The sequence below is a fragment of the Bradysia coprophila genome, assembly GCF_014529535.1.
Source record: "Bradysia coprophila strain Holo2 chromosome X unlocalized genomic scaffold, BU_Bcop_v1 contig_128, whole genome shotgun sequence".
In the NCBI taxonomy this organism is placed as follows: domain Eukaryota; kingdom Metazoa; phylum Arthropoda; class Insecta; order Diptera; family Sciaridae; genus Bradysia; species Bradysia coprophila.
Window position 1 is genome coordinate 4,125,970 of NW_023503295.1, and position 26,032 is coordinate 4,152,001.

General features: G+C 36.8%; 4 protein-coding genes across 5 annotated transcripts in view; 2 read left to right on the plus strand and 2 right to left on the minus strand.

Annotated features, from left to right (window-relative positions):
- LOC119067626 (contactin-2) overlaps positions 1–10,704 on the minus strand; it is a 27,888-nt gene extending 17,184 nt beyond the window's left edge. The window contains exons 1-5 of the mRNA XM_037170719.1: positions 10,439–10,704; positions 6,347–6,483; positions 5,822–6,193; positions 5,607–5,736; positions 5,352–5,533 (exon numbers count right to left, since the gene is read on the minus strand). Coding sequence (XP_037026614.1) covers positions 5,352–5,533; positions 5,607–5,736; positions 5,822–6,193; positions 6,347–6,483; positions 10,439–10,496 — 879 coding nt within the window. The 5' untranslated portion in view covers positions 10,497–10,704. The remainder of the gene's footprint in view (positions 1–5,351; positions 5,534–5,606; positions 5,737–5,821; positions 6,194–6,346; positions 6,484–10,438) is intronic.
- A 2,384-nt stretch (positions 10,705–13,088) lies between these two features.
- Positions 13,089–14,712, minus strand: LOC119067771. The gene is made up of 2 exons (XM_037170915.1): positions 14,494–14,712; positions 13,089–13,457 (listed from the first exon to the last, which is right to left on the minus strand). Exons 1-2 carry the CDS (start codon positions 14,567–14,569, stop codon positions 13,210–13,212), a joined length of 324 nt encoding a protein of 107 aa, XP_037026810.1. The 5' UTR covers positions 14,570–14,712; the 3' UTR covers positions 13,089–13,209.
- Positions 14,713–17,186: 2,474 nt separating this feature from the next.
- LOC119067758 (von Willebrand factor A domain-containing protein 5A-like) lies at positions 17,187–22,218 on the plus strand. Of its 2 annotated transcripts, XR_005086026.1 has the most exons (11): positions 17,187–17,500; positions 17,557–17,661; positions 17,724–18,138; positions 18,222–18,371; positions 18,436–18,568; positions 20,000–20,112; positions 20,168–20,653; positions 20,711–20,860; positions 20,933–21,518; positions 21,588–21,797; positions 21,936–22,218. XR_005086026.1 is itself a non-coding variant. In XM_037170891.1 (10 exons), exons 3-10 carry the CDS (start codon positions 17,893–17,895, stop codon positions 21,698–21,700), a joined length of 1,977 nt encoding a protein of 658 aa, XP_037026786.1. In that variant the 5' UTR covers positions 17,187–17,500; positions 17,557–17,661; positions 17,724–17,892; the 3' UTR covers positions 21,701–21,876. The 2 variants fall into 2 exon arrangements, 1 of the variants encoding a protein (XP_037026786.1); XM_037170891.1 differs by lacking the exon at positions 21,936–22,218 and having other exon boundaries at positions 21,588–21,876.
- A 2,785-nt stretch (positions 22,219–25,003) lies between these two features.
- LOC119067770 (60S ribosomal protein L35) lies at positions 25,004–25,758 on the plus strand. The gene is made up of 3 exons (XM_037170914.1): positions 25,004–25,104; positions 25,262–25,398; positions 25,468–25,758. Exons 1-3 carry the CDS (start codon positions 25,102–25,104, stop codon positions 25,697–25,699), a joined length of 372 nt encoding a protein of 123 aa, XP_037026809.1. The 5' UTR covers positions 25,004–25,101; the 3' UTR covers positions 25,700–25,758.
- Positions 25,759–26,032: the final 274 nt, after the last annotated feature.

A 26,032-nucleotide genomic window follows, 5' to 3' on the forward strand; every position in this document is an offset into this window, starting at 1 on the left:
AATTACCACCTATATATCGAAACTGAGTCTATACAAACAGGCAAAGGAAAATAAAATGCGTCCGGTTACCCGCTTATCAAAGCATATGAATCTGTTCTCAATCTATGAGCGTCGTATAAATCGTCGGGTTCTAAAATAAACAAGAATAGACCGGCTAAGCCTGAGGTTTTTTTTCTTTTTCTCGATTTTTCCTGGAGGCAAGCAGCCTGCTTGAAGCAGGAAGAATAGTTTCATTAGTTGAAATCCAGATGTTGAAACAATAAACATCTCCACCAACTTTCACCAATTTAGTAGTCTAATTCCACATTATCGAATTATAAATAGGCAAGCAGCCTAAATAATTTCATCGGTGTGTAGCTCTCAAACAGTAAACATCTCTATCAGCATGGTCGTCAACTACCAAAAATTAAGCTTTAAATCGGCGACATGTAGAATAATTTTGTCAGTCGTCGTGTAGTTCTCGAATAGCAAACATCTCTTCTCCAAAAATTACGCTTGGTAGTTAATTATAGCCTTGGTAGTTATCTACCAACTATCCAACGTTCGAATTGCAATGTTAACTGTGAGCTATCGGTTATCAGATAACAGATAAATATTATTTGCCTGGTGTTGATTTGCTCATAGTGGCTTTGTAATTTGGAATATCAATCCAGCTACCAAAACTACCAACTTCCAAAACTACCGACTACCAAATTTTCTGTCTATATATAGCAAGCAAGTAGAATCATTTCGTCAGTCGGTGCTTAGTTCTTCAACAGTAAACATCTCTGTCGAAAATTACGTTTGGTAGTCAATAATAATCTTGGTAGTCAGCTACCAACTACCAAATTTTCGAATTGTGCTAAAGAAAATATCGTCAGTGGTTTTGAGGAGATCTACAACGCATTTAGTTATTTAAATTAGAAACAGTCGATGTCAACTAAATGTGTGTCCAAGTATTCTTCAGGTGATTTATCAGCTCGGTGTATTTAAACTTGTTTTGTCCGTTTCTAGTCTATGTACTCATTGAAGAGTATAACCTGAAGTGAATTATAACACAACACTTAACTTATACGTCTTTGTACGGGTCTCATGGGACATGGGACGCATGGTGGTAGTCATAAAACCGTGAGAGCGTGCATTAGCAGTGTGATTGTGTGAGTGGACCAGCTAGTAAAACAGCAGAATCAAACTTACGCAAAACTTTGGTTTACAGTAACTGTAGTAGCAACATTGCCACATACCAAATAAGAACTTATTTTAAGCCCAAACGATAGTTCAAATGAGTTCAAAATGAACAAATTTTTTTCATTTCATTTCATGCAGAAGACGAATGGGAAACACTGGACCTCATACCGAACATAATATTAAATCCTGGCTTTTTTGAGCCAGACGATCCAGATAATCCATCGCCGCCCTATTCGCGTACGATTATTTTCGGCGAAGATGAATTGAGCAGCAGCGAAGACGAAACCGAAGAGGAAACGATTCCGTTCAAACGAAAATTTTCATTATTTTTTACAGGCGACACCATCAAGCGTCTTTGAGTACAACGGTACAATGCATGCTATCGATACACTGTTTGGTTTTGTACCATATTTACGTGATATTTTTTGTGTTTTCCATTTGTTATATAATATTATTATAAAAGAAAGAAAGGAAAATAAACCCGTGTTGCGGTCGTTTGTTTTGTGTGCGCGTGTGTGTGTGTGTGCGGGGCTTTTTTTCGGTATAATGGGAAAGTGTTAGTTCATGACGTTTTTTGATTTTTAGCGAATTCGCTTCTTTCTGCCTATTTATATTATAATTTAAGTTTGATATAATCTTTGATTAAATGGATTAAAACAGAAATTAAAATAAAAACAAAAAAATAAAATTTGTTACGATAGTTGCGGCACTGCCCAGTTTTTTAGTAGTGTTGGCAATACAATTCGGGAGAAAATGGTTTTTTATGAATGTTGAATTTGAAGTGAAACGATATATCAAAAAAATTGAAGAAAAATCTCCCGCTTTTTAAGATGATGAGGGAGTGCGGAAACAGAAATGGAAATTAAAATTAAGAGAGAGAAGAGAAAAAAAAATAGAAAAAATATTGTTGAACAACAACGTAATTATATATTGCTGTGATAAATTTCAATTCATACTCATATGTTTTTTATTGAAACGTTTTTTCGAATGAATGAACCTAAAGGTTAGTGATAAGAACATTATTAAATTGGAGGCTTAATTTATTGTAAAAAAAAACAAACAATTAATGACAAACACCGAATACTGAAATTGTTGCATTTGGGTTTTGAATGAGTATATAAATTAGCGAACATCAATTTCAGTCAATCGAATTGTGCCGAGGATCTCAAATGTTCCGAATTTTTAAAATTTAAATGTGTCGCATGTGGCAACAACCACATTCTCTTTTACTGCATTATTTGATCGGTTTACTTACAGTTACCCAATTATATTATGACTACGGTTGTGGGATTCATTCCTTTTACATCCTACACACATCCCACATTCAATTGAACCAACGAATTCAATTTCATTTTTGATTTTGTCGATTGGCACCATTGACAGACAAGTGGTCAGTTCTCATTATCTGCTTGTGGTGGCACCATATACTTTGCGTGTCCAAGCAGTTAAAGAAGTATTAGGTAGCGTCAATCAAAATTCTGAAAGAACAGTTTAGATCAAATCTGATTTGATCGCAAAGGCAGTAAGCAATTTAGAAGGTTTTTTTTGTGCACTATATGTATTTTACATGCTACATGCGTCGAAAACGATACTTTTCATGTTTCACGCACTAATTTCGACTTCCAAAGCATGCAAAAACCACTCGGGATAAAAAGATGAAATGTCTCGTTTTCACGTGTTTATTGACCTCGGCTACGCCTCGTATCAACAAATTCACACGAAAACCATACATTTCATCTTTTATACCAAGTCATGTAAAATACTAATGCTTTTCTGATCTTTCAAACATGAGAAGGAAATTCGTGTGAAATGGAGAAAATGTAAAACCCTAATGAAATACATGTAGAATCAATGGAACGAATTACAATGAAGAAAACAAACAAAACCGTTAAAAACGGTGTGTTGATTGTTGAGTTTAAATTGGACAAAATAGCAAAATTCTTAATCATAAGACGTTGTGCAACAAAATAGCGATCGGCTGTACCTCTACCGTTTTTGATATCGCCTTCTTGGTATAACATATGCAAGATTCTTTTTCATAACATTTTCATTGTTCATTTGTAACAGATTGCGAATCTGGAATTTTTGGTAGTCGGTAGTTTTGGAAGTTGGTAGTTTTGGTAGCTGGATTGATATTCCAAATTACAAAGCCACTATGAGCAAATCAACACCAGGCAAATAATATTTATCTGTTATCTGATAACCGATAGCTCACAGTTAACATTGCAATTCGAACGTTGGATAGTTGGTAGATAACTACCAAGGCTATAATTAACTACCAAGCGTAATTTTTGGAGAAGAGATGTTTGCTATTCGAGAACTACACGACGACTGACAAAATTATTCTACATGTCGCCGATTTAAAGCTTAATTTTTGGTAGTTGACGACCATGCTGATAGAGATGTTTACTGTTTGAGAGCTACACACCGATGAAATTATTTAGGCTGCTTGCCTATTTATAATTCGATAATGTGGAATTAGACTACTAAATTGGTGAAAGTTGGTGGAGATGTTTATTGTTCAACATCTGGATTTCAACTAATGAAACTATTCTTCCTGCTTCAAGCAGGCTGCTTGCCTCCAGGAAAAATCGAGAAAAAGAAAAAAGACCTCACCAGGCTTTAGCCGGTCTATTCTTGTTTATTTTAGAACCCGACTGATTTATACGACGCTCATAGATTGAGAACAGATTCAATATGCTTGAATGATAAGCGAAGCCAATAACCGGACCGATCGCATTTTATTTACAACTTTGCCATGTTTGTACGATGCTCAGGTAACGATATCATAGTGTAATTGCTAAACTTTATCAAAAGAGAGAAAAACATTCCGCCAAGAATTGATGCCTTCGCATTTTTACCAAAACGAATTAAATTTACTGGAAATAAATCAGTTTGCTGCTTTTCTTTATACAAAAAAAAAACATTTCTTTTAAGTGCGAAAGGTTTCCGACAATCTCTATTAGCCCTGTCGTAAGATAATGACAACACACCAATTCAAAACAAATACACTTTTGACCTTGAAATATTCATTCAGAAAAAAAAGCCGTATGCAAACACCAACGACAACACTCACACTCGTTTGTGTTATTCATGCCAACATACTCGTTGGATGCGAATTCATTTTTACATTTTCTTTTTTTTAAGCAAGAGCGTTGTGAATTACTCATGTCGTCTACACAATGTTTCTATAGAGCACTGCTGTACCGTTTGTAATTCATTTAAAGGTACAGAAAATACGCATAAACGTCAGGTGTCAAATGTGTCATTATGATTTGAACATGCGAAGAGAAGCACGATGTCACGATGACTTTGGCATACAAATTTTGGTGCGCATAGTTGGAGTAGTAAATGATTTTTAGTCACTAAACCGTAGGCCGAGTGTGACAATACGCATCGTGTGCCTAAAATAGTATTTTTCCTAACGTCGTTTCGTAACAGTTTTGTTCCCAACTTATGCTAAAAAGCTTTTTTAGCGAATTCGATTCCAGCACTCGCTTCCGGCTCGACCTGTTAAACTGTCATTCACTAAGACAGCATTTTAGCAAGCGTTAGGAATAACTATTACATGACTGGGGATAAAAAACAGAGTTTGAGTGTTGTTTTGTTGATCCGAGGCGTAGCCGAGACGTTTCATTTTTATCCCGAGTTACGTAATGGATTTTGCGTCGAAAGTAGTGTTTGAGACATGAAAAGGACGGGTTTTGACGCATGTAAATGACATTTTCATTGTTAGCCGTTGACTTCTTCATTTTGTATCCATTAAAGTCTCGAACTATGTCTACAGTATCAATGAAACCGGACAACCGAAGTTTGGTTCTAACCAACGGGAAGTGAAATTTGCAGGGAAGAGGAAAGAGCGAGAAACGACATTTGCACTAGATTGGCGATTGTCTTTTGACACACAAGCAAACTTTTGAGACTTTGTTTTCTCGACAGGGAGTGAGTAGAGCTCAGGACTCTGGGAGTTGTACGTATCCACTCCATTTAAACCTAGCGAGCTCATAGTAACGAATTGGTTTGTCTCTCAATTTTCAATAATGTTTTGTTCAAGTTCATGAATGGCGTGCAATGCAATGCAATAAAAAAAACCGTAAAGACGAACGACCTTCCGACTTGTTTAATGCAATGCAACAACAACATTCAACCCCGATATTAGTAGATCTACCTACTGCATAACCTACATTGGAAATAAAATTTAAAAATTTCTCACCTGAACGTTCGTCTTCCTCGTAACAATCACGCAATAACATAAAACATACGGATAGTCCAAGTATAACCATAGCTCCCATTACAACGCTTACCGCATACGTCCACACATTTTTATCAAACTCTTTAACATCTCGTAACAAAATGCGAATCAGTTCTGCAAAGACGCACAAAAATAAAAATTAACAGCTCAATCGACGACATAACTGCCACCACAGGTAACTGCTTACCTTCGTCACCGATTTCCGGCAATGTTGTAATGAATGTATTGACTATTTCACCGGCTCCAAGCAGATTATTGCCCCAAATTCGAAATTCGTACGTGGTATTCGGCGTGAGGTGATATACTTCCATGTATCGCTAAGAGCAGACCCCGACATTAGTGTGACGGCAAAATCAACATGAAATTATGACAAAAAAAAACATGAGGAGAAAAAACATTTACCACATTCGGGGCAATATTAATCGGATCCAGACGTTCCCATTCGTGCAATGGTTCGTTAATTGGAACGGTTTGTCGAAATTCGGCAGTAAAACTTTTCAACGGATAACCGCCGGACATATTTTTCTTAAACTCCCACATCAATACTCCCAGTATCGTTGAAATACGAAGACTCAAACGAGAAACAGGTCCCGGTACCGTTCGGACCACCACGTTCACTTTCATCGCTTCCACATATGTATCGTCCAAATTCTGATAGATTTCCGCCGAATCATTCAACAGTGCGCTGGCATCGGGACTAGATGTTGATATCAGGCATGTGTATGTACCAGCATCTTGTGTTGTAACGTTTGTCAACCGTAAATCACTACCAGCCTGCAAGGGAACAGTCATATTTCTTATTGTTGTTAATTCGATTAAACGGAGAAAATTTAGTTGGCAAATCGTCAATCAATCAATCAACCCATTATGTACACATGTCGCTCCACTCATACAAGCAAAAAAAAAATATTGTGATGATTCGCTTACATGAAATTGTCGATGTTCCATTTGATTTTCCTTAATCCAAATTGTCGATTTTTCATTTGTGCACGGTATGGTGGCATTCTTTCCCATATCGATGATGTATTCGTTGTATTTTACAGTTAATGTTATGACCGACAGAACTGAAATAGAATAGTACATTCAGGCATTCCACTAACTTACTTTTCTCACTTTTTCCAACTATTTTCTACATCTGAAAAAGTGAGGCACTATTTGCACCATTTTCCAACTTTTTCAACTAATTTCTCTTTTACTCACTTTTGTCAAAATATTTCTTTAAAAAATTAAATATCGTCGACAATGTAGTTACAAGAAGAACTTCAAAACGGCTCCTGCGACGCTCAAAACGTTTCTCTTTATCTAGTAAACTTTAAACTTAACAATATCGTGGAAAACGATTGATACTTTTGCCTGGACCTTGTATTCTATGAGTGAACTTATTTTTCTATTGACCACTTCATAATTGTACCCCTTACATCAGGTCAGTACATATTTCACATATCGGTCTCTGCTCCTACAGTTTTTGTTCAAATACATATTTCCAACATTGATAACTAACTTGAATAAGGTTTCTATAAATAATGCACGTTCTATAACCACAAATTGAGTAATTTGGAACCATTTACCATATCAAGAGCAACATCACTAAAGGGCATATCTCAGATATCTCGGAAACTACTTGACCGATTTTGATAAACTTCTTTTTCCTGAAACATACGAAAAAGTTATGAATTTTAAGCCTGACATTGAGTCCATCGGCCATGTGATTCCTAAAATATTCTCAAAAAACTGAAAAAAACTAACTTTTTTCAGAAAATTTCAAATTTATTACAATATTCAACCGATTTTGATTTTTAAAAAAATTCCTTACCTGAGCCTGACATGAAGTCAATGGTCATATGGTTCGGAAGATGTTGTTGGAAAATAGGGCGTATCGAATTTTGCAAATTTTAAGGACCACGATAGCCTGTGTGCGGAAAACGTAGATCATCGAAAACTGTGTCCGGGCATGTGGTTGATGAATCCGATGGAGCGATGGAAGAAGTCTCCCGGGCGGCTTTAAGTTTCCGATGGTCATAATTCGGAGAGTTGAGAGTATTTTTGAAAACAATGTTCTAGCGGGATATAGAGCTTTGAAAACTCTACAAATCTACCGAAGAAACCTATGGTCCAAAAGGTGCCATTGCCAAGATTGCCTAACATCGAAAATGTGACCTTTTGGTTTTTGACTTATATTTCCTGAGAGACAAATGGTTTTTTTTTAGCCTGTGGTATGAGGTGGTAGAGGAGGTCGAGCACTTCCAGTTAAAATTGGAGTTAGCCAGAAGTGGCATTAATTTACCGATTTGCAATTTCTCACTGAATAACCTTTTATGTCCTTTGATTCCTCTAAGACTCTTTATAAGAAAATTTCAAACTCATTACTGTTGAAGTTATAGATTATAACAAAGTAGCATTGTAGAAAGGATTTATACTTTAGGTTGATCTAAGTATACCTTAATTATTCTTCATCAAAATTCATCAGTCTCCAATAAAGGTTCATAAATCACAACTTCTAACAGGTTATGGGCCCAGCAACGCTTAAAACTGTTTGTGAATTATAAACCGTACATAGCTAAGCATAGCTGAACATAGTTTCGCATAGCAACGAGCATAGTAAGGCGTAGAAACTGGCATAGCAAAAGGCATAGCAAGTATCATAGCGAAACGTAGCAAGGAGCATAGTAAAACATAGTACAAGCATAGCAAAGCATAGTATCGGCGAGAACCATGGAACCGAAGGGGAAGAAACCATTTTTCGAGAAATTAAATGGAAACAATTTCACGAACTGGTCGTACCGAATGAAATTGTACCTTCAGAAAGAAAAGTGTTGGGAAGTGATCAATCTCCCAGAGAGACCACAAGATATCCCCGAAAAGAAATGGGACAAAAAAGAGCAGAACGCAATGTATCAAATTAGTATAATGGTGGAAAACAACCAACTTCCATTTATTAAGAGAACACCTACTGCCAGGGAAGCTTGGATCGAATTGGCGAAACACCACAGAAAGGCTTCGTTAACCACAAAAATCCGATTATTACGAAAGCTTTATCATGAAGTCTTACCGAAAGAAGGCAATATGGAGGACCATTTGTCTACTTTAATGGGATATTACGATGATCTGTGTGAAATTGGTCATGTGGTAGATGAAAAGCAATTCGTATCGATTATCATTACAAGTGTTGGCGAAGAATATGATAAACTGGTTACAGCATTGGATTGTCGAAATGAAGATGAGCTAACTTTGGATTTAGTCAAGTGCAAACTCCTGGACGAGTATGAGCGAAAAGTTAAAATTAAGGAAAACAAGGATCAAGAGGAAGCTGCTTACCAAGTTTACAATAAAACGCCATTTTGTGACTTCTGTAAGACCAAAGGTCACGTAAAGAAATCTTGTTCGAAATTTCAAGGTTGGTTAGAGAAAAGAAAGAAGGAAGATCAAGATGGTAAAATTGAGTCTGCGAATGCTGTGAAAGATGTTGATTCAGATAGTGATGTGGACTATTCGTTTTGATTCTTATACAATGCAACTTTGAGAGGAAGTGTTGAAGTTATAGATTATAACAAAGTAGCATTGTAGAAAGGATTTATACTTTAGGTTGATCTAAGTATACCTTAATAATTCTTCATCAAAATTCATCAGTCTCCAATAAAGGTTCATACAAATCACAACTTCTAACAATTACCATCGCGTGACTAGCGAATTGAAACTCTTCAAGTTAGCGCGGTCCATATGAAATCGTGTGGCTTTTTCATATAATTTATAATCTCAGAAATTAGAATCAATTATGTCAACTTTTTGGAGGAAGTAATAAATCCCATTTAGAGCAATCCTTTTATCGACCTTTGTACATCCTATTCAACCTTTGGCTTCAGAACATCGACCGTCAACTACCTTGGTTTGCGTAAATGCCAATTACTTGACAAAGTAGTTGTTTAAGAGTTCGTGGATCAAGAAAGTGAAAGTAACTTGCTCCAATCCTCATAAATAACAATGAAGTTTGATCCTAACAATTTATGGCTTGATCCTCAGAAAATTGTGGAATAAATTTTGATCTGCAACAAACTTACGCGGTATTTTAAAATTTTCGATGGTAAATGTAATGCTCTAAAGTTAAGATTGAAGGTGGTCAACGAATTGGCACTATATTCAATGGGGCTCGTTAAAAATAGGTTATAAAAGTTGGTGATAACTCACCTTTTCCCTACTTTTTCGTTACAAAATCCAACTATTTTTAGCAACTATTTTCCCTAACTTTACTCACTTTTCGACTGTTTTATTTTAAATTTATTGTGGAATGCCAGTACATTACCAGTGAAGGAATTCGATATCTAGTATCCAGATGAGTGAAAGAATCCGAGATATAAAATTATTTCTCGTGTATAGTACGGCGTTTTACTTTACGAGCGATGGAAACACTTTTCGCCAGTGAGGGAAAAGACACATTCCTTCCCTAGTAAAGTAAAATTAATTGAATATGATCGTCCGAAAGTTGGTCATGTAGTTTGCTGATTACCAATTGAAACGTTCAGGACATTCAAAATGAATTTTGAAATTAATGAACGAGAGAGCAGAACGACAACCGAAAGTTTTGTAATGTTGACAGAGAAATCAACTGTTGACAAAGGATGGAATAGATCATAAAAGACCTGGTTGGCTGTAAACAATGCAACAAATGTAAAGACAAGAAAATTGTATGTCTGAGGTTTGAATTCACAAAAAAAAAACGAAAAGATAATTTAAAAAAATTCTCCAGACACAACAACGACTATAAATTGCAATGCAATTTTGTTTCATTGACCACCATCAATTAATCTGATCAAAATTTTAGTCTTTTGGTCAACAATTTGTTAAATCAATGAAAACACGCAAACTAAAAATAGATTTCACTAAAATGATATCTATTATTCCGACATATGGGACCTGTAACTCGTAACATTGTATGGAAAAGATAACACACCTTTTGCACATATGCTCATAACACTGTGATATTAATATTTATCAAAAAAAAAAAAAATTGGTTCAAACTATTACCTTGTGTAAATAGCAATAAATTCAGGGAATAACTTGAAATGGTTCCACAGATAGACATCCTTCCATAGTTGTATTAGCGTGTCTCAAGTTGTTTGTCGTTCCAACATTTTCAATATTTTTTCTCTAAATTTTGTAAGGATTTTGTAGGAAATTCAGAAAAAATGGTTTTTGGGAGAACTTGCACGAAAAAAAAACGTCAGATGAAACGTCAAAACCATTGCACGTACCAAAACAAACAAGTGCTGGGTGTACAATATAGCGACGTCGCGGAATGAAATATACTCACTAAAGTTTTTTTTTGTGGTGTGTAAGACCAAGGTTCGACATGCGAATGCGAAGAGAAACACAACTCATATCCACACCCACACACGATTTTCATGTTTTGTTTGCCTAAAATCGAGCTGGTGAGTGCATTTCATGTCACGTGAAAACTCGTTTTGAGCATCAGAAAAAATAAACAGCGCGAATTTTGAAAATGATTTTTTTTTCGCTTTAAGAGTGTTATCATCAAAACATCGAACAAAATCAGACATTTTGGGACAAGTTATCACAGATATTAGTGACTTATAGCTCATTCGATTCGTTGAACTTTTGCGAGTAAAACGTAGCACTACGTTTGGTGAACTTTATTTTGTTGTCGACGCTCGAGTTCATGAAGTAAGGATCTGCCAAAAGGGGCCAGAAATCGTTTTCTCGCGATTAGTCGAGTAAAACCATTTTGGGAAAACGCTTTTTTAGCTAGCCTTGTAGGCCTTGAAGAGGCGCACATTTTGAGTATACACACCACCAGGTCCATGTCGATCTGTTGGTGATATCAATCATTTTAGGTGAAAAAATAGGTGATTTTCCCAAGTCCCTGACCGGCTGCAGTGACATAAGTCCGAGACATGATATGTATGGTGAGAGAACCTAGCCTCTATAGTACCATAACATGTAAAAACATCCTTGGATAAGTTTCACTGCAAAGGGTTTGAGCGACTTTAGCGGAAGTCCATCCCAAGTCGACGAAATTTTATCCCTTTCTTTCGTTTGTTTTTCGCTTTTTTGAGGTTTTTTGTGCGGCTATTCATTATTTATTGCTGACAAGAGTGAGATCAACTAAAATCAATAATTTTTTGATGTATTCTTATACTTCTTATACTCTTGGAACCTAAATTTCGATCTATTTGGACTATTTTCTATATAAAAGTGGGATATGAAGCATTTTTGGACGTTTTTTGTGGCTATTAAATATTTATTTTCAATAACACTTTTATTGAAAATAAATATTGAATCGCCTAATCGCGAGAAAACGATTTTTGGCCCCTTACGCAGACCCTTACTTCATGACCTCGAGCGTCGACAACAAAATAAAGTTCACCAAACGTAGTACTACGTTTTACTCGCAAAAGGTCAACGAATCGAATGAGCTGTAAGTCACTAATTTCTATGGCCCCTTAAAAAACACAACATAAGACATTCGACCACTGTTTCGATCTGAGAGAAAAATTTAAATACGTCTTTCGACGTTTTGCATTAATATGCAGTTCAAAAATACCATTTCTCATCAGGCCATGGCGACAGTGGTACTCGATACAGTGCTCTAAGAACACTATACCGATTTGCACACGAAAAAGTTTAGTGAATCATAGTTGAAATGAAGTTTCAACTCATCATCAAACTTTTCTAACTCGTGGCCAAAAGCCCCCACACTTGGGCGAAACCAAGAAGAGTCAAGAAGAGAAACTCTTCTTGGTTTCGCCCAAATGTGGGGGCTTTTGGTAAAGAAACCACCGGACTGGCCACGGGTTAGAAAAGTTTGATGATGAGTTGAAACTTCATTTCAACTATGATTCACTAAACTTTTTCGTGTGCAAATCGGTATAGTGTTCTTAGAGCACTGTATCGAGTACCACTGTCGCCATGGCCTGATGAGAAATGGTATTTTTGAACTGCATGTTAATGCAAAACGTCGAAAGACGTATTTAAATTTTTCTCTCAGATCGAAACAGTGGTCGAATGTCTTATGTTGGATTCGACATTGTGCCTGTCTAATGGCACGGATTCGTTGTTGATGTGCTGAATGCTTAGCATTCGATTCAACCACATATAATTGATGACTTAGTCATCTGGTGGTTGAAAATTCAAAAATGTAGATACATTGCACTTCGTATCTATAGAAGAATCAACCATAGTCGCATATGTGTGGCTTATGAAGGTTTGAAAAAACTTTCAATTGTTCACGTTTAAACATATGTGCAAACTCTTCTTCCTATGGCCCCCTGTCCAAAAGTTGTTAGAAGATTTCGCGATATCACTCTTAAAACGAAGACGTTGGGATCTCTATCTCGTATCCATCACATTCCATCATTCTAAATATGGATGCATTCAAGGATGAGTTAATTTCTATGATTTTAAATTGAAGCATCTATCCCGTTGAATCTCAATCATTCTTTCGAGCTCTGTATCATTTAGAGAGTTCTAAGCTTGCGTCGCTCAGTTACTCGTTTAAGACATTCTACTGAGCGATGCCAGCCTCAATTTTGTAATCAAGTTTTCTTCAAAATTTGGAGTTCGACTACTACTGTACTTCAAGGAAATAGTTGACGAATAGTAAATCGAAACAGAAGAAGTGTATAACTTAACTACCAATAGTAACAAAATCTTACAAGCGAAAGTTCACGTTTATTTTGTTTACAATTCAAATTTTTCAGGTTTAAGCAAAATGATTAACTGAATGTTCTTTATATACCAAAATAAGTTTACCACATTCGTATTCCGTAACAAAAAATTTACTGGCCGCCATGTGTTCGTTCCAATAACTCAGCTTCGGCTTTGATTTCCTGAGCCTTAACTGTAAACTGTCTCATAGCTTCTACGCGCGAAATGTTACCGAGACTCTCCCATTGCTGTTTTTCTCGCGTGCCAAGCGCCGATTTTGATTCGGGTGGTGCATGTCTAAACGCACCGTGTGCCGCTTGATTCAGTAGAGCATTCAATTTGCGATTCAGTTCCAATTGTTTGTTCAGATCATAGGGTCCTAGGCATGGATGTAAATTAAAAATGCTTTAATTTAACTCTATCCTCAAAGCATATTATTTTGCTGTACTTCGAGAGTACTCATGTCCCTGCGCTTTTAATTTTGAATTTTGTAAGTATTGGTAAGGGTGGGTTGGCTAATGCATAACAGGCATAAGAGAACATTTTTTCCATAGCACAATTTGTATGTCTGGTGTGGATTGAAATAAGAAAAGAAAAAGGTTAAAGAAGTGATATTGCATTTCCGTTACAAACAACCTTTTCTCCTAAGCTTTGATTTCCACTTCCAAAAAAACCCTCCGTTTTGCCTTCGTTTAGCTAAACCACGCCTCTTTCCTATTATTTACAACGTAAACGGAGTGCTTTTTCGTAACTGGAAATCAAGCCTAAGTAAGGTAAGTTGTAAGGCTGTCTGTCCATTTCAAAATTATCAATACAAAATTATCAATTTAGGAATACGCAGAATGCTCTAAAGGATCGTTCATAAAGTATGTAAGGCAAGCGAAAGAGATGCAAGATATAGCATAAAATTTGATATGAATGATGCATAACGACAATATTTTATACTTATGTCATTAAAACGCTATTTGTGTGCAGTACGTGTGGAAATGTGTGTACAATAAATTCATAACAATGTTGATTATGTCAAGGCTGTATACTTTGGGGAGGTCACGCAGACCGCCATTTTATTAGATACGCGGGAACACACCACTTCTGATGACTTTACATATACAAGAAATTCACCACATCATCAAGACGACGAGAATCATCAGAGTAGGTGAATTTTTGTATGAAATCGGCCATTTTATCATCAACTGTGATGTGTAACCCGCGTATCTGTATCTGCGTGACCTCCCCAAAGTATACAGCCTTGGATTATGTAACCGATTTCAGCCACAATTTCAAATTTGAACGACGGCTAAGACATAGCATTATCACAGAGGGTGTATTGTCACCAATAAATATAAACAAAACTCATAGCAAAATATAGTTCGCATACAATACGTTTTATATGCATACTAATCACTTCAGCTTACCTTGCGAGGTTCTAAGATTTTCGATGTATGCAACGGATTCATCGAATTTTCTTTGTTGTTCTTGCAAAGTTCCCATTTCAATTGATCAGTCTTTCAGCTCCAATCAATTTTTTATTTGGGAGGAGTGGAAAAATTTTCCGTTTTAGTATTCTTTATTGGAAACCAAAAATACAACACCGATGAATGTATAGCTGTTGAATGACTGAATGAAAATTCTAACGTACAGAGTCAGTTGGATCATCGATCTCTAAAAATATCTTCGCCATTGAGTGGGTGTTGTTATGAAAATGGTAGTAAAATGTTGCAGAACATATTAGATTGTTTGTCCAAGAAAATTATGTTTGATTCGGATTGCCACATAAACACGATTCTCGATACATAACGATGGGTGAATTAATTTCGAAAATCATTTGCTTTTTATTTTATTTTTTTAACACACTGCAATGAAATATGCGATTCATTGGTGGCGGGACATTTCCACACCGTCAATATCGTCAGGAACGATATTATCGTTTTTTTGGACGATACTATCGTCTAAAAACCGATACTATCGTCTAAAAAACGATAATATCGTTTTTAGACGATAGTATCGTCCAAAAAAACGATAATATCGTTTTTTGGACGATAGTATCGTCTCACAATCGATATTATCGTTTTTTAGACGATACTATCGTCCAAAAAAATGATATTATCGCCCAAAAAATTTTCATCCAGGACGATAATATCGTCTAAATTGAAAAATTCTAAAATATTGTCTGGACGATATTATCGTTTTCTTGTCGATATTATCGTTCAAAAAACGCTATTATCGTTTTCTGGACGATATTACCGTTCTAGAAAATCTAATTGATATTTTCGTTTTCTGTACGATAATATCGTCCAAAACGATAATATCGTTTTCTTAAACGATAATATCGTCCAGGACGATACTATCGTTTAAAAAAACGGTAATATCGCCCAGGACGATATTATCGTTTAGTTTTGGGTGGTAATATTGTCCAGGACTCAATTTTACTCAGAGGTGCAGCAAGAACCGAATTCTCTTCCAAAATATCGAAAAACAATTGTCAGAGGAAATCACCTCAACATCAGTGTTTAAAAAAGGCGTTTAGTTCGTCCCTAAATAATTCATCTTTTTACGTAATGAATACCAACTTTGATTGTACATAAAAAGCGTTTTAACACGCCGAGCGATACGGCCCATTGCCCCGGAGCGAAGCGGAGGGCCGCAATGCGAGCCGGGCGCCGGAACGGTGTCGGAACTTAGGAGTTAATTTTTTTTTCTCGCATCGTCTCATAATTAGTCTGTGTAATTTTTCTATATAAAATTTAAATTTACGGAACCAAATGAACCAATTTTTAATATATATTTGCCGTCTATAAAAAGGTGTTTATCTACAAGATTTTGTGTTTCGTATTATCGTCTAGAATTTATATTTTAAATAAATTAAAAACGATATTATCGTCCTGGACGATATTATCATCTCAAATTTAAAAAAATAAATTAATTAAAAACTAAATTATCGTCCCAAAAATTATCGCCCAGGACGATAATATCGTCCAAAATAACGATAAATTTGTTCAGAAAAAGAAAATAACGATAATATCGTCCAGCGGATATTTTCATCCAGGACGATATTATCGTCAAAAAAACGATATTATCGTTTTTTGAACGATAATATCGTTTTTTAGACGATAGTATCATCAAAAAAACGATAGTATCGTCCAAAAAAACGATATTATCGTTTAAAAACGATATTATCGTTTTTTTAAACGATAATATCGTCAAGAAAACGATAATATCGTCCTGAAAATATTTTAAAATTTATAATTTTAGACGATATTATCGTCCTGAATGAAATTTTTTTGGACGATAATATCGTTTTTTAGTCAATACTATCGTCTAAAAAACGATAATATCGTTACTGGCGATATTGACCGTGTAGTTATGTCGCCTCATCGATTCATTTCATTTCAGTGTGATTTTCGAGACGAATAGGGAGCTGCCTAACTGCTAAACAAAACAAACGCAATCGTGGATACAGTTCTGATTGAGATAATGGACGAGATCAATGCAATTGATAAAATTCATTTTAAAATTTTGGAAAGTCTACAAATACTTTGAATGAATCGATAAGGTCCACAAATCCGTCCGATTATGCGTATTACATCCTTACAGCAGTAATGTTCTATTAAAAGAAAATCAGAAAAAAACCTAATTTGAACATTGCAAAAAACAACCCATTTGAAGTTACAGCAAGAGCCATAAACACTCAAAACATAAAGCTTAATAGTACCCTTTTAATGCGTCTTATGTAGATTAGATGATACAAAATGTGTATCAAAATGTCCTCTATTTGAGGGCCAGCTGAGAAATCAGCTGAAGTCATACACAACAATCATTATAGCATTGCGATTCTTTCCGTTCCTTTTTATCAATGAATGAGTCATCGTAACAGATTTGTACACTATAGACATGCGTAGATTTGTATTGTTATGTAGGGTTCTTCTCATCGTAATAAAAGTCCTTCGAAAACGGGGGTGGCATTTAATGGGGTGTATTGATATTTAAAACAAAATATTTTCTTTTAGCAGCGATACGCAATTTCATTTCTTGCCAAACAAGAATAGGAACAGCTGGAAAAGTAAATTCAATTCAATTGAAAAACTAAAATCAATTTCTGATTCCTCGTTCTCCGTTTTGATTTTAAATTTTTATTTGTACGCCCACCGTGATTGTGACGAAAGAAAGAAAATGTTTGCAAACAATTTCGGAGGACAAAAAAATATTTGCTGTGGTCTTGTGTTTGATGCGGGGAAACGTCCAATTCCCCTGATATCAGCAGATGTCTGTGCAACGGTGATTCATGCTGCGGCTCAAGTGGAAATAACACAGTACTATGTAAACAACGAGGAACAACCAATCGAAGCAATTTATTACTTTCCTGTCGATCCAGATGCATCGGTTACCAATTTCCAGGCCGAGTTGGATGGCAGAGTGATTAAAGTATGTGTCTGCTACCAGCCAATAAATAGGCCGTTGCATTTTTCTAATATTTACAGGGAACCGTGAAACCACGAGATGAAGCTCTAAAAGTTTATGCTGAGGCAATAGCTGATAAGAAAACATCGTTTCTGGGAGAGGAGACAACCAGCGATATATTCAAAGTTAGCATAAAGTTCTGATCCTATAAATTCTCCCCAAATTCGTTCAATGCTATGTCTCTTAGCTTCGAGTGGGTTTTCTTAAACCAGGCACTCATGTGAAGATCTTCATCGAATATATGACTGAAGTAAAAAACGAGCCGGGGACCAACAACATCCGCTTTTACATACCGACGACAATTGCACCACGTACCTTCCACAGGAACGGATAGCCAGGCAATCGATATTGAGAACATGCAGTTCTCGAGCTCATCTCCGGCACCATTGTCTATAAAAGTAAAAGTTTCCATACAAGGTGGCATAAAGGCAATTGAGAGTCCAACGCATAAAGTGACCGTGCAGACGTCAGAACTAATTTCTGAAAATGATAATTACCACAAGGCTGTTGTGGAATTGTCAGGACAAACAACGGACATGGATCGTGATTTTGTGTTGACTATTCAACCAGGGGAGAAACATAAGCCAAGAATGTATTCAGAGGTAAAGGTAGTGTAGTCACGCCATGTATAACTATTTGTATTCGTTTTGCTTTGTATTCTATCTGTATTATCCTGATAGTTTAGACGAATGGCAACGATAATTCGACTGCTGTAATGATTCATTTGTTACCCAGTTTCAAATTGTGCGACCTAAAGCCGGAGCTAATTTTTGTGCTTGATAGATCTGGATCTATGATGGGTAGAAGTATCGCCTTGGCTAGGGAAGCACTTTTGGTGTGTTAAATGTATGAGTTCACTTATTCCATCCATTTCACACAGCTTCTTAATTACTTTCCAGCTAATCCTACATTCCTTGCCTGCTGATTGCTACTTTAATATAGTAGGATTTGGATCGACTCATACATCTGTGTTTCCCACCAGTGTAAAGTACGATGAAGAAAATTTAAAGAGAGCGAAAGCGCATGCAAGGGGTATAATGTGTCCCTAAGAGTAATTATACCTAGGGAGGAAATTTCGAACAAAATTACGTAAAATATGTGGTCCCAACATGAACAAGAATAGACCGGCTGAAGCCTGGTGAGGTCTTTTTTCATTTTTTTTTCAATTTCTGTTTACTACTAGCTTGGTACTAATTCAAGTACCACTTTGGTATTCAACTACCAAATTTTGGAATTATAAATAGGCAAGCAAGCCTATTACAACATCCGTATTAGTCAACTACCATGTTGGTAGTCAACTACCACTTTGGTAGTCAACTACCACTTTGGTAGTCAACTACCACTTTGGTAGTCAACTACCACTTTGGTAGTCAACTACCACTTTGGTAGTCAACTACCACTTTGGTAGTCAACTACAACTTTGGTAGTCAACTACCACTTTGGTAGTCAGTCAACTACCACTTTGGTAGTCAGTCAACTACCACTTTGGTAGTCAGTCAACTACCACTTTGGTAGTCAGTCAACTACCACTTTGGTAGTCAGTCAACTACCACTTTGGTAGTCAGTCAACTACCACTTTGGTAGTCAGTCAACTACCACTTTGGTAGTCAGTCAACTACCACTTTGGTAGTCAGTCAACTACCACTTTGGTAGTCAGTCAACTACCACTTTGGTAGTCAGTCAACTACCACTTTGGTAGTCAGTCAACTACCACTTTGGTAGTCAGTCAACTACCACTTTGGTAGTCAGTCAACTACCACTTGGTAGTCAGTCAACTACCACTTTGGTAGTCAGTCAACTACCACTTTGGTAGTCAGTCAACTACCACTTTGGTAGTCAGTCAACTACCACTTTGGTAGTCAGTCAACTACCACTTTGGTAGTCAGTCAACTACCACTTTGGTAGTCAACTACCAAATACTCGATTTATAAATAGACCAGCAGGCCGAATAATTTCGTCAGTCGGTTTGCATCTCTCGAGTAAGAAACATCTTTGCTGCTATATAGTTTGGGGGTCTAACTGCCAACAACTACCAAATTGCAATGTCTGCTATGAGCGATTGGTTACCAGATAACAAATAATAATTGATTTGCCTGGTGTTGGTTTGTTCATAGTAGCATTGCAATTTTAACTTTTATCAATCACATTTTATTTGTGACACAGACGGACAGACGGACGGACAGATGAACTGCCCACAATAGGTCTTTTTTTCCTATGGAAAAAAGACCTAAAAACGAAATGTTTATTGGTAGGTGTGTTTGCCCTCTTAATTAAGAGGGCAAATTGAACTATCAAAAGCGAACGCATACAGGTATTGGTGTAAAATTATACGAAATGTGTATGTTATACAAACTGATGTTGGGACCACATTTCGTCGTACAAATTTCCTCTCTAGGTATAATTACTCTAAGATGTGTCCATAAAACGCTAGAACTTTCGATAATTTGTCGTTTAAATTTTTAGCTCTGGATGCCGATATGGGTGGTACAGAAATTCTTGCACCTCTAGAGGAAATATTCGGTCAACCAGAAATCGATGGTTATTTCAGGCAAATTTTTGTTCTGACTGATGGCGAGGTACGTTCTCGTTTTTAGAAGTAAACAATCTACATTTATCGAATGTTCGTAACAGGTATCCAATCAGAACGCTGTAGTCGGAATTGTACACGCCAATGCGCACAAAGTACGAGTATTTGCTCTTGGGATTGGCGATGCAGCATCCCACGGTTTGGTTGGAGGTATAGCAAAAGCTGGCGGTGGTACGGCTGCCTATGTAACGTACAACGAGAGTGTAGATAAGAAGGTTCTTGATCAACTGAAAAATGCGTTGCAACCGTCATTGACTGACATCCATTTGGAGTGGGATGGTCTGTCTCCGATTCAAGAAAAACCGACTATTCTTAATAAAACGAAAACATTGCTCGGGTATAACAAACCGATAGAATCGGATGAATTGACATCAGAAACGTCTCCACGGATTAAACAATCGCCGGAAAAGATTCCGCCGGTGTTTGATGGGTCTCAATTGATAGTGTTCGGATTGTTTAAAAATGATTGCCCTAAGTCGGTATTAATCACCGCACAATCACCAGACGGGCCCCTTACTGTGAGAGTAGAGGTAATGATAACCGGTCTTCCATTAAAAATAATTGAGATTTAACTTTTGTTCCATCAGCATTCTCCATCAAATGTCCAAGGAGATGTGCGCCTACTATTTCATCGTCTTGCAGCTATAAGACTAATTCGCGATTTGGAGGCCAAAGAAGATTCGGAACCGAAAAAGAGCTTGAAGCAAGAAATCATAGATATAGCATGCCAGAACGGTACAATTCAAAATTCTTGAAGATGAATTAATCATTAACATCTCTACAAAAATTGTATTTTTGCTTCCGCTGGAATCACGTCTAGCTATACCTCATTCATTGCTATTGATGTAGCTGACGAGAAACAGATGTTGGCGAATTGGGTGATGGAAACAAGATTTATACCTAACCAATTAGCTCATGGGTGGCACGGCGGATATGATCTATCGGCATCCTATGATCGTGCATACACTTTACCGGCACATTGTACTTTGCAATCGGCTGCGACAAACGGCTGGTTTTCTTCGACTTCTGTTATCAAATCCAAAATCCAGTCAATAGCAAAAAACTTTTTTGAAAGATCTGACCCCAACGACACACTATCCGAACGGCAAAGAAGGCTGCAAGCCACAATAGTCCAAACTGACGAGGTTGTGGATATAATGAAGACTAATGTGGAACGAGTTCTGGAACGGGATGTTAAACTATCGCCATCAGATGACCGTTGCGACTGTTTATCGCCAAACTTTTTTGTACGATCCGATGTCAATGATGCTGCACATGGATGTTCTTCATCGCTTTTGATGAGCCTCATTAACATTCAGTCATACGATGGATCATTTATTTTGAATGAAGATCTGGTACCGATCCTAGGAAAATCATTGACAGAAATGGTGGAAGGTAATATCACTCTAGGAGTACTGAATTTGCTTGATTGTGATGGCCGACTACATCCCCTTAACATTCTAGCGTCCAACAAACATAATTTGTCTAATCAAGTTTTTGCGACAGCTTTGGCTATAAGCTTTTTCGTTCATAACCTGGCTGATGGAAAGGGAAAAATGGGATCTCATTGTCGCTAAAGCTCGAAAATGGCTAAATGCAACTGTTCAGCCGGAGAATGTGGACAGAATTATTGAATTGACATCTGAGTTCCTTAAATCCCAATAATTGACGATGGTTTTTCCAAGGTTCTGAAAGAACAGGTTAAGACATCCACGAAGACGGGAATTTTGTTTTTGTTAAGTTGCCTTTTTGTGTGTCACCGCCTTCGTGATCAACTCAGAGTTGTCTTAATCTGTTATTTCAGAACCTTGGGTTTTTCGGTGGAAGATTTTGCTTGCTGAAGTATAGATTACTTCTCAATTATAAGACAAAAAAAGTAGATCGAATCTATCATAGAATTACACTCGAGAGCTGACTTGGGTAGATTGCGATTTTCCCTTATAATTATGAGTTGGAGTGGAACTTGGAAATTAGACGTGGATACGCCATATACTTTATGTGGAGAAGTTACCTTAAACTTTTCAGTTGTACGTCGCTGTCAATTTTTAACGTGTCTGGATGCCCGAGGAAATTTGGGGTACCGATTAACATCAAAGCCAACAAATCTATCAGAGAAATGATAACAGATGGCGCTGCGCCGGCCCAGCCCTCTGTTATCATTTCTCTGAATTCTATTCATTTCGTAATTACTGTAGCCGACCGTATTTGTGTTATTAAAGAGTACACTCTGCATTTGAAAACACGGTTTTAATTCATCTTTATCCTTGAACTTGAGCTGCAGCTTATTGAAAGCAGTGCCGGGTTTTAGGAATTTAATACTTGCGTCATCTACTAAAGAATCTTCAAAGTGGCTGCAGGTGGTCCCATCGAGTCAATTGGGCTTACTATTAGATAACAATACAGCTAGAATTTCCGTTGGTCTTCGTTTAGGCTCTCAATTGTGCGAAGAACATAAATGCCTCTGCAGTAAGATGGTTAAGAAGGATGGATTACATGGCTTATCTTGTAAAAAAAGCGGAGGATGGATACCAGGACATGATGAAATAAATAAAATCTTTTCTCATGCATTTTCTTCAGCAGGTTTTCCAAATATAATACAGCCTCCTGGGATCTCTAGAGATGACGGTAAAAGACCGGATGGTGTGACTCTAATTCCATGGAGTCATGGTAGACCGATACTTTGGGATGTTACCGTTAGAGATACTCTCGCCCCTTCTTATGTAAATGAATCTTCAAAGAAGGCTGGTGCAATAGCAGATAATGCGGAAAGACATAAGCATAATCATTACCAACTTTTAAAAGAAAATTACTTTTTCACTCCTATTGCATTTGAATCACTAGGTAGCATGGGTCCAGAAACTAGAATATTTATAAAGAAATTAGGATCATTGATGCGACGGGCTTCCGGTGAATGGCGTTCTATGGATTACCTATTACAGAAGGTTTCTATTGCCATTCAACGAAGGAACGCTAGCTGCATTTTGGGAACATTAGGAACGAATAGAATTGATGATTTTTATTTATTGTAAACTTGTTTTTTGAAAAGATCGTTTTTTTGCTGGTTGCGCCTAGCAGCCTTCTTTTTCGCTATATTGAATAAATCGTAATTACCGTTAGCTTATAAAAAAAAAAAAATCTTAAAAATTTCTAAATTTCAGAATTTACCAATAAATGAATTTTTAGAGATTTTGTAGTAAAAAAGTTTTGAACATTTGCCCTATAAATCGAAGCATAATTTGTCATAATATGCCAAAGCCGCTACACTGTGCATAGGAAAGAGTGTTACATTGAGAAAACATAACTTATAACATTGCTCATCTGCGAGGCTCGATTTACTTTGATTTTTTTTTTTTAAGATACGTAAGAGGCTCCGAGCGTTCAGTTTAGACACACTACTAAAAACATTTTTAGATTTATATCTAGGTACATAAATCTGCCAGAACATGAACTCACGTCACGAATTTGGACCATAATTATAACGAATTCTCATTTAGTAAATTACTTGAATAAAACAATGATTTCTCACATTTACTTTACTTCTGCAAAGCAAAACAAAATTTCACGATAGGTACACTTTCTGTTAATACAACAACAGTGACACACAAGCAGCTATATTTAAACGACTCATTACACTATTTACAATGTAAATTTCGTCTCACTTCTTCGAAATTAGGTGTTATTTTGATAAAATAAATAAAAAACACAATTTTCGGAAACCGTTTGCTCCCACTTGATCATATCGTTTTTCCAAACTCCTATCACGTAGCAAATATTGGTCCGATTGAAAAGCTGCAGAGAAGGCGGACTCTCCGAACATTCACTACATTTTTAGTCGTAACTCTCGTGGATCTACTTGCACCAAGCGGTGCGTATACCCTACCTGTAGGACTTTCCAAGGCCGACATTCGTACAACATTACAACAATTTAAAATAATTTTTTTCTTGAGTTATTGCCGAAAAACTGTTTTCGGTACCCTCTGACATGTCTTCACTTTTAAATGCTTTTCACAGAAAACATTTTTTTTAGAAAAAGTGAAAGATACGCTTTCGAATCAATAGCAAGTACAAAGTGGGTCGGCCGTGTTTCATATGGGAAGACACATTACTTAAAGAAGCAGCAAAATCGGGAACCACCGATCTGTTACCAAATGTGGGAGACGACGAATTCGATATGAAAGCTGTAGAACAGGCCATATACGACGGCAATATATCCGAAGAAGAAGAAGAATAATACCACAAGTTTGTATCGTTATAATCTGTTATTAAATTCTTAACAGCTAAACCTGAGTGTTCAAGAAAGGTGAATCTCACAAGGAGATCTTAAATAAAGACAATTAATATGAACCATTCTCAGAGCAAACGCACGATAGTCATCATAGATGAAAGGTGAATCTCTCAGAGAGACCGGAAACTCGTCACTAATGTGATAGATGGTGAATCTCCCACGGAGATCGGAATAGCAACAACAAACTAAACATAAATGTCGTAGTTAGTCGAACTGTACACCAGCTGAGGGTCAGTTCTTTGTGTGTTTGTCCATTTTCCACATACCTGGTTGGCCTAGCGTAATCTAGGAGGCATAGCGAATGGAATACATCGCTCGCTGGGTATAGTGAAGTCGGAGTCGGAGTCGGAGAAAAAGTGAAAGATACGTGTTTCTTAGAATTGAAAGACGAATCCAACGAGCTATCACTCATTAAAATCGGAGACCGCTTGTTCCCAAAGTTAAAAAAATTCACCTTAAGATTTGGCGATATCACTCTTAACAGCCTACGAAGTGGGTTTGATTTCAAAAAAATCCCACCTTTTTTTCATCAAACGTACGTTTTTGGGCGTTTACATTGCGTGGTTCTAGGTGTTTTGATTTTAGGAACGGTATCAAACATATACACATTTTTTTGACGTCTCTCTTTCCATACATATCGTTCTGTCAATCAAACTTGGTTTGAGTTCTTTACAATTGTAACTGTCTTTCAAAATGGTACGTTTGCTCGTCGTTCAATAAAAATCTTTAAATATTTCTGTAATCATTGCATTTTGTTAATTAAATTTACTTGATTATTGAATTGTATCATCATTTTCGTGACGATGATGTGATTATTTCCAATTCCATTAACAAAAATTCGTTTTATTTACAGGTGAAAGTTAAGTGCTCCGAATTGCGTACAAAGGATAAGAAGGAGTTGGTAAAACAGCTCGATGAACTCAAAACGGAGCTTCTCAATTTGCGTGTGGCCAAAGTAACCGGTGGTGCCCCATCCAAATTGTCCAAAATGTAAGTTAAATCGAAACAATCAATAACATAACCTCAAAGCACGTAACTAACTTGGTATGTTAATTGCAGCCGTGTGGTTCGTAAGGCGATCGCTCGTGTGTACATTGTTATGCACCAGAAGACAAAAGAGAACTTACGCCGATTGTATCGTGGTAAGAAGTTCAAGCCACTTGACTTGCGACCAAAGAAGACTCGTGCTATTCGCAAGGCCCTGTCACCGCGGGACGCTAACCGAAAAACATTGAAAGAACTTCGTAAACGATCCATCTATCCAGTTCGAAAGTTCGCGTTGAAAGCCTAAGTTTGACCAAAATGGAAGTTTTCCTTGCGACAAAATAAAATTGGTAAAAACAATGAAAATATTGGGCGTTTCAACCAAAGTTAGTGCATTTAAGTTTTACCGTTCCGGAGTGTCCTTGTTGCCTGTTGTGCATTGCTGCAGAGCTAGTACTCGTGTGTTAAAATTTACTGAACAATTTCCCGGCCTAATATGTGGCCGCTGTTCAATGTGTTGACGTTTTATATGAATTGTCTCGGCTTATAAGTGAAATTGCAGTCCGCGGCATGTTTTGTCCTCAGATTGTATTCTTCAGGCTGGATATAATTGCCTTACTTTTGCTATCAAACAATGTGT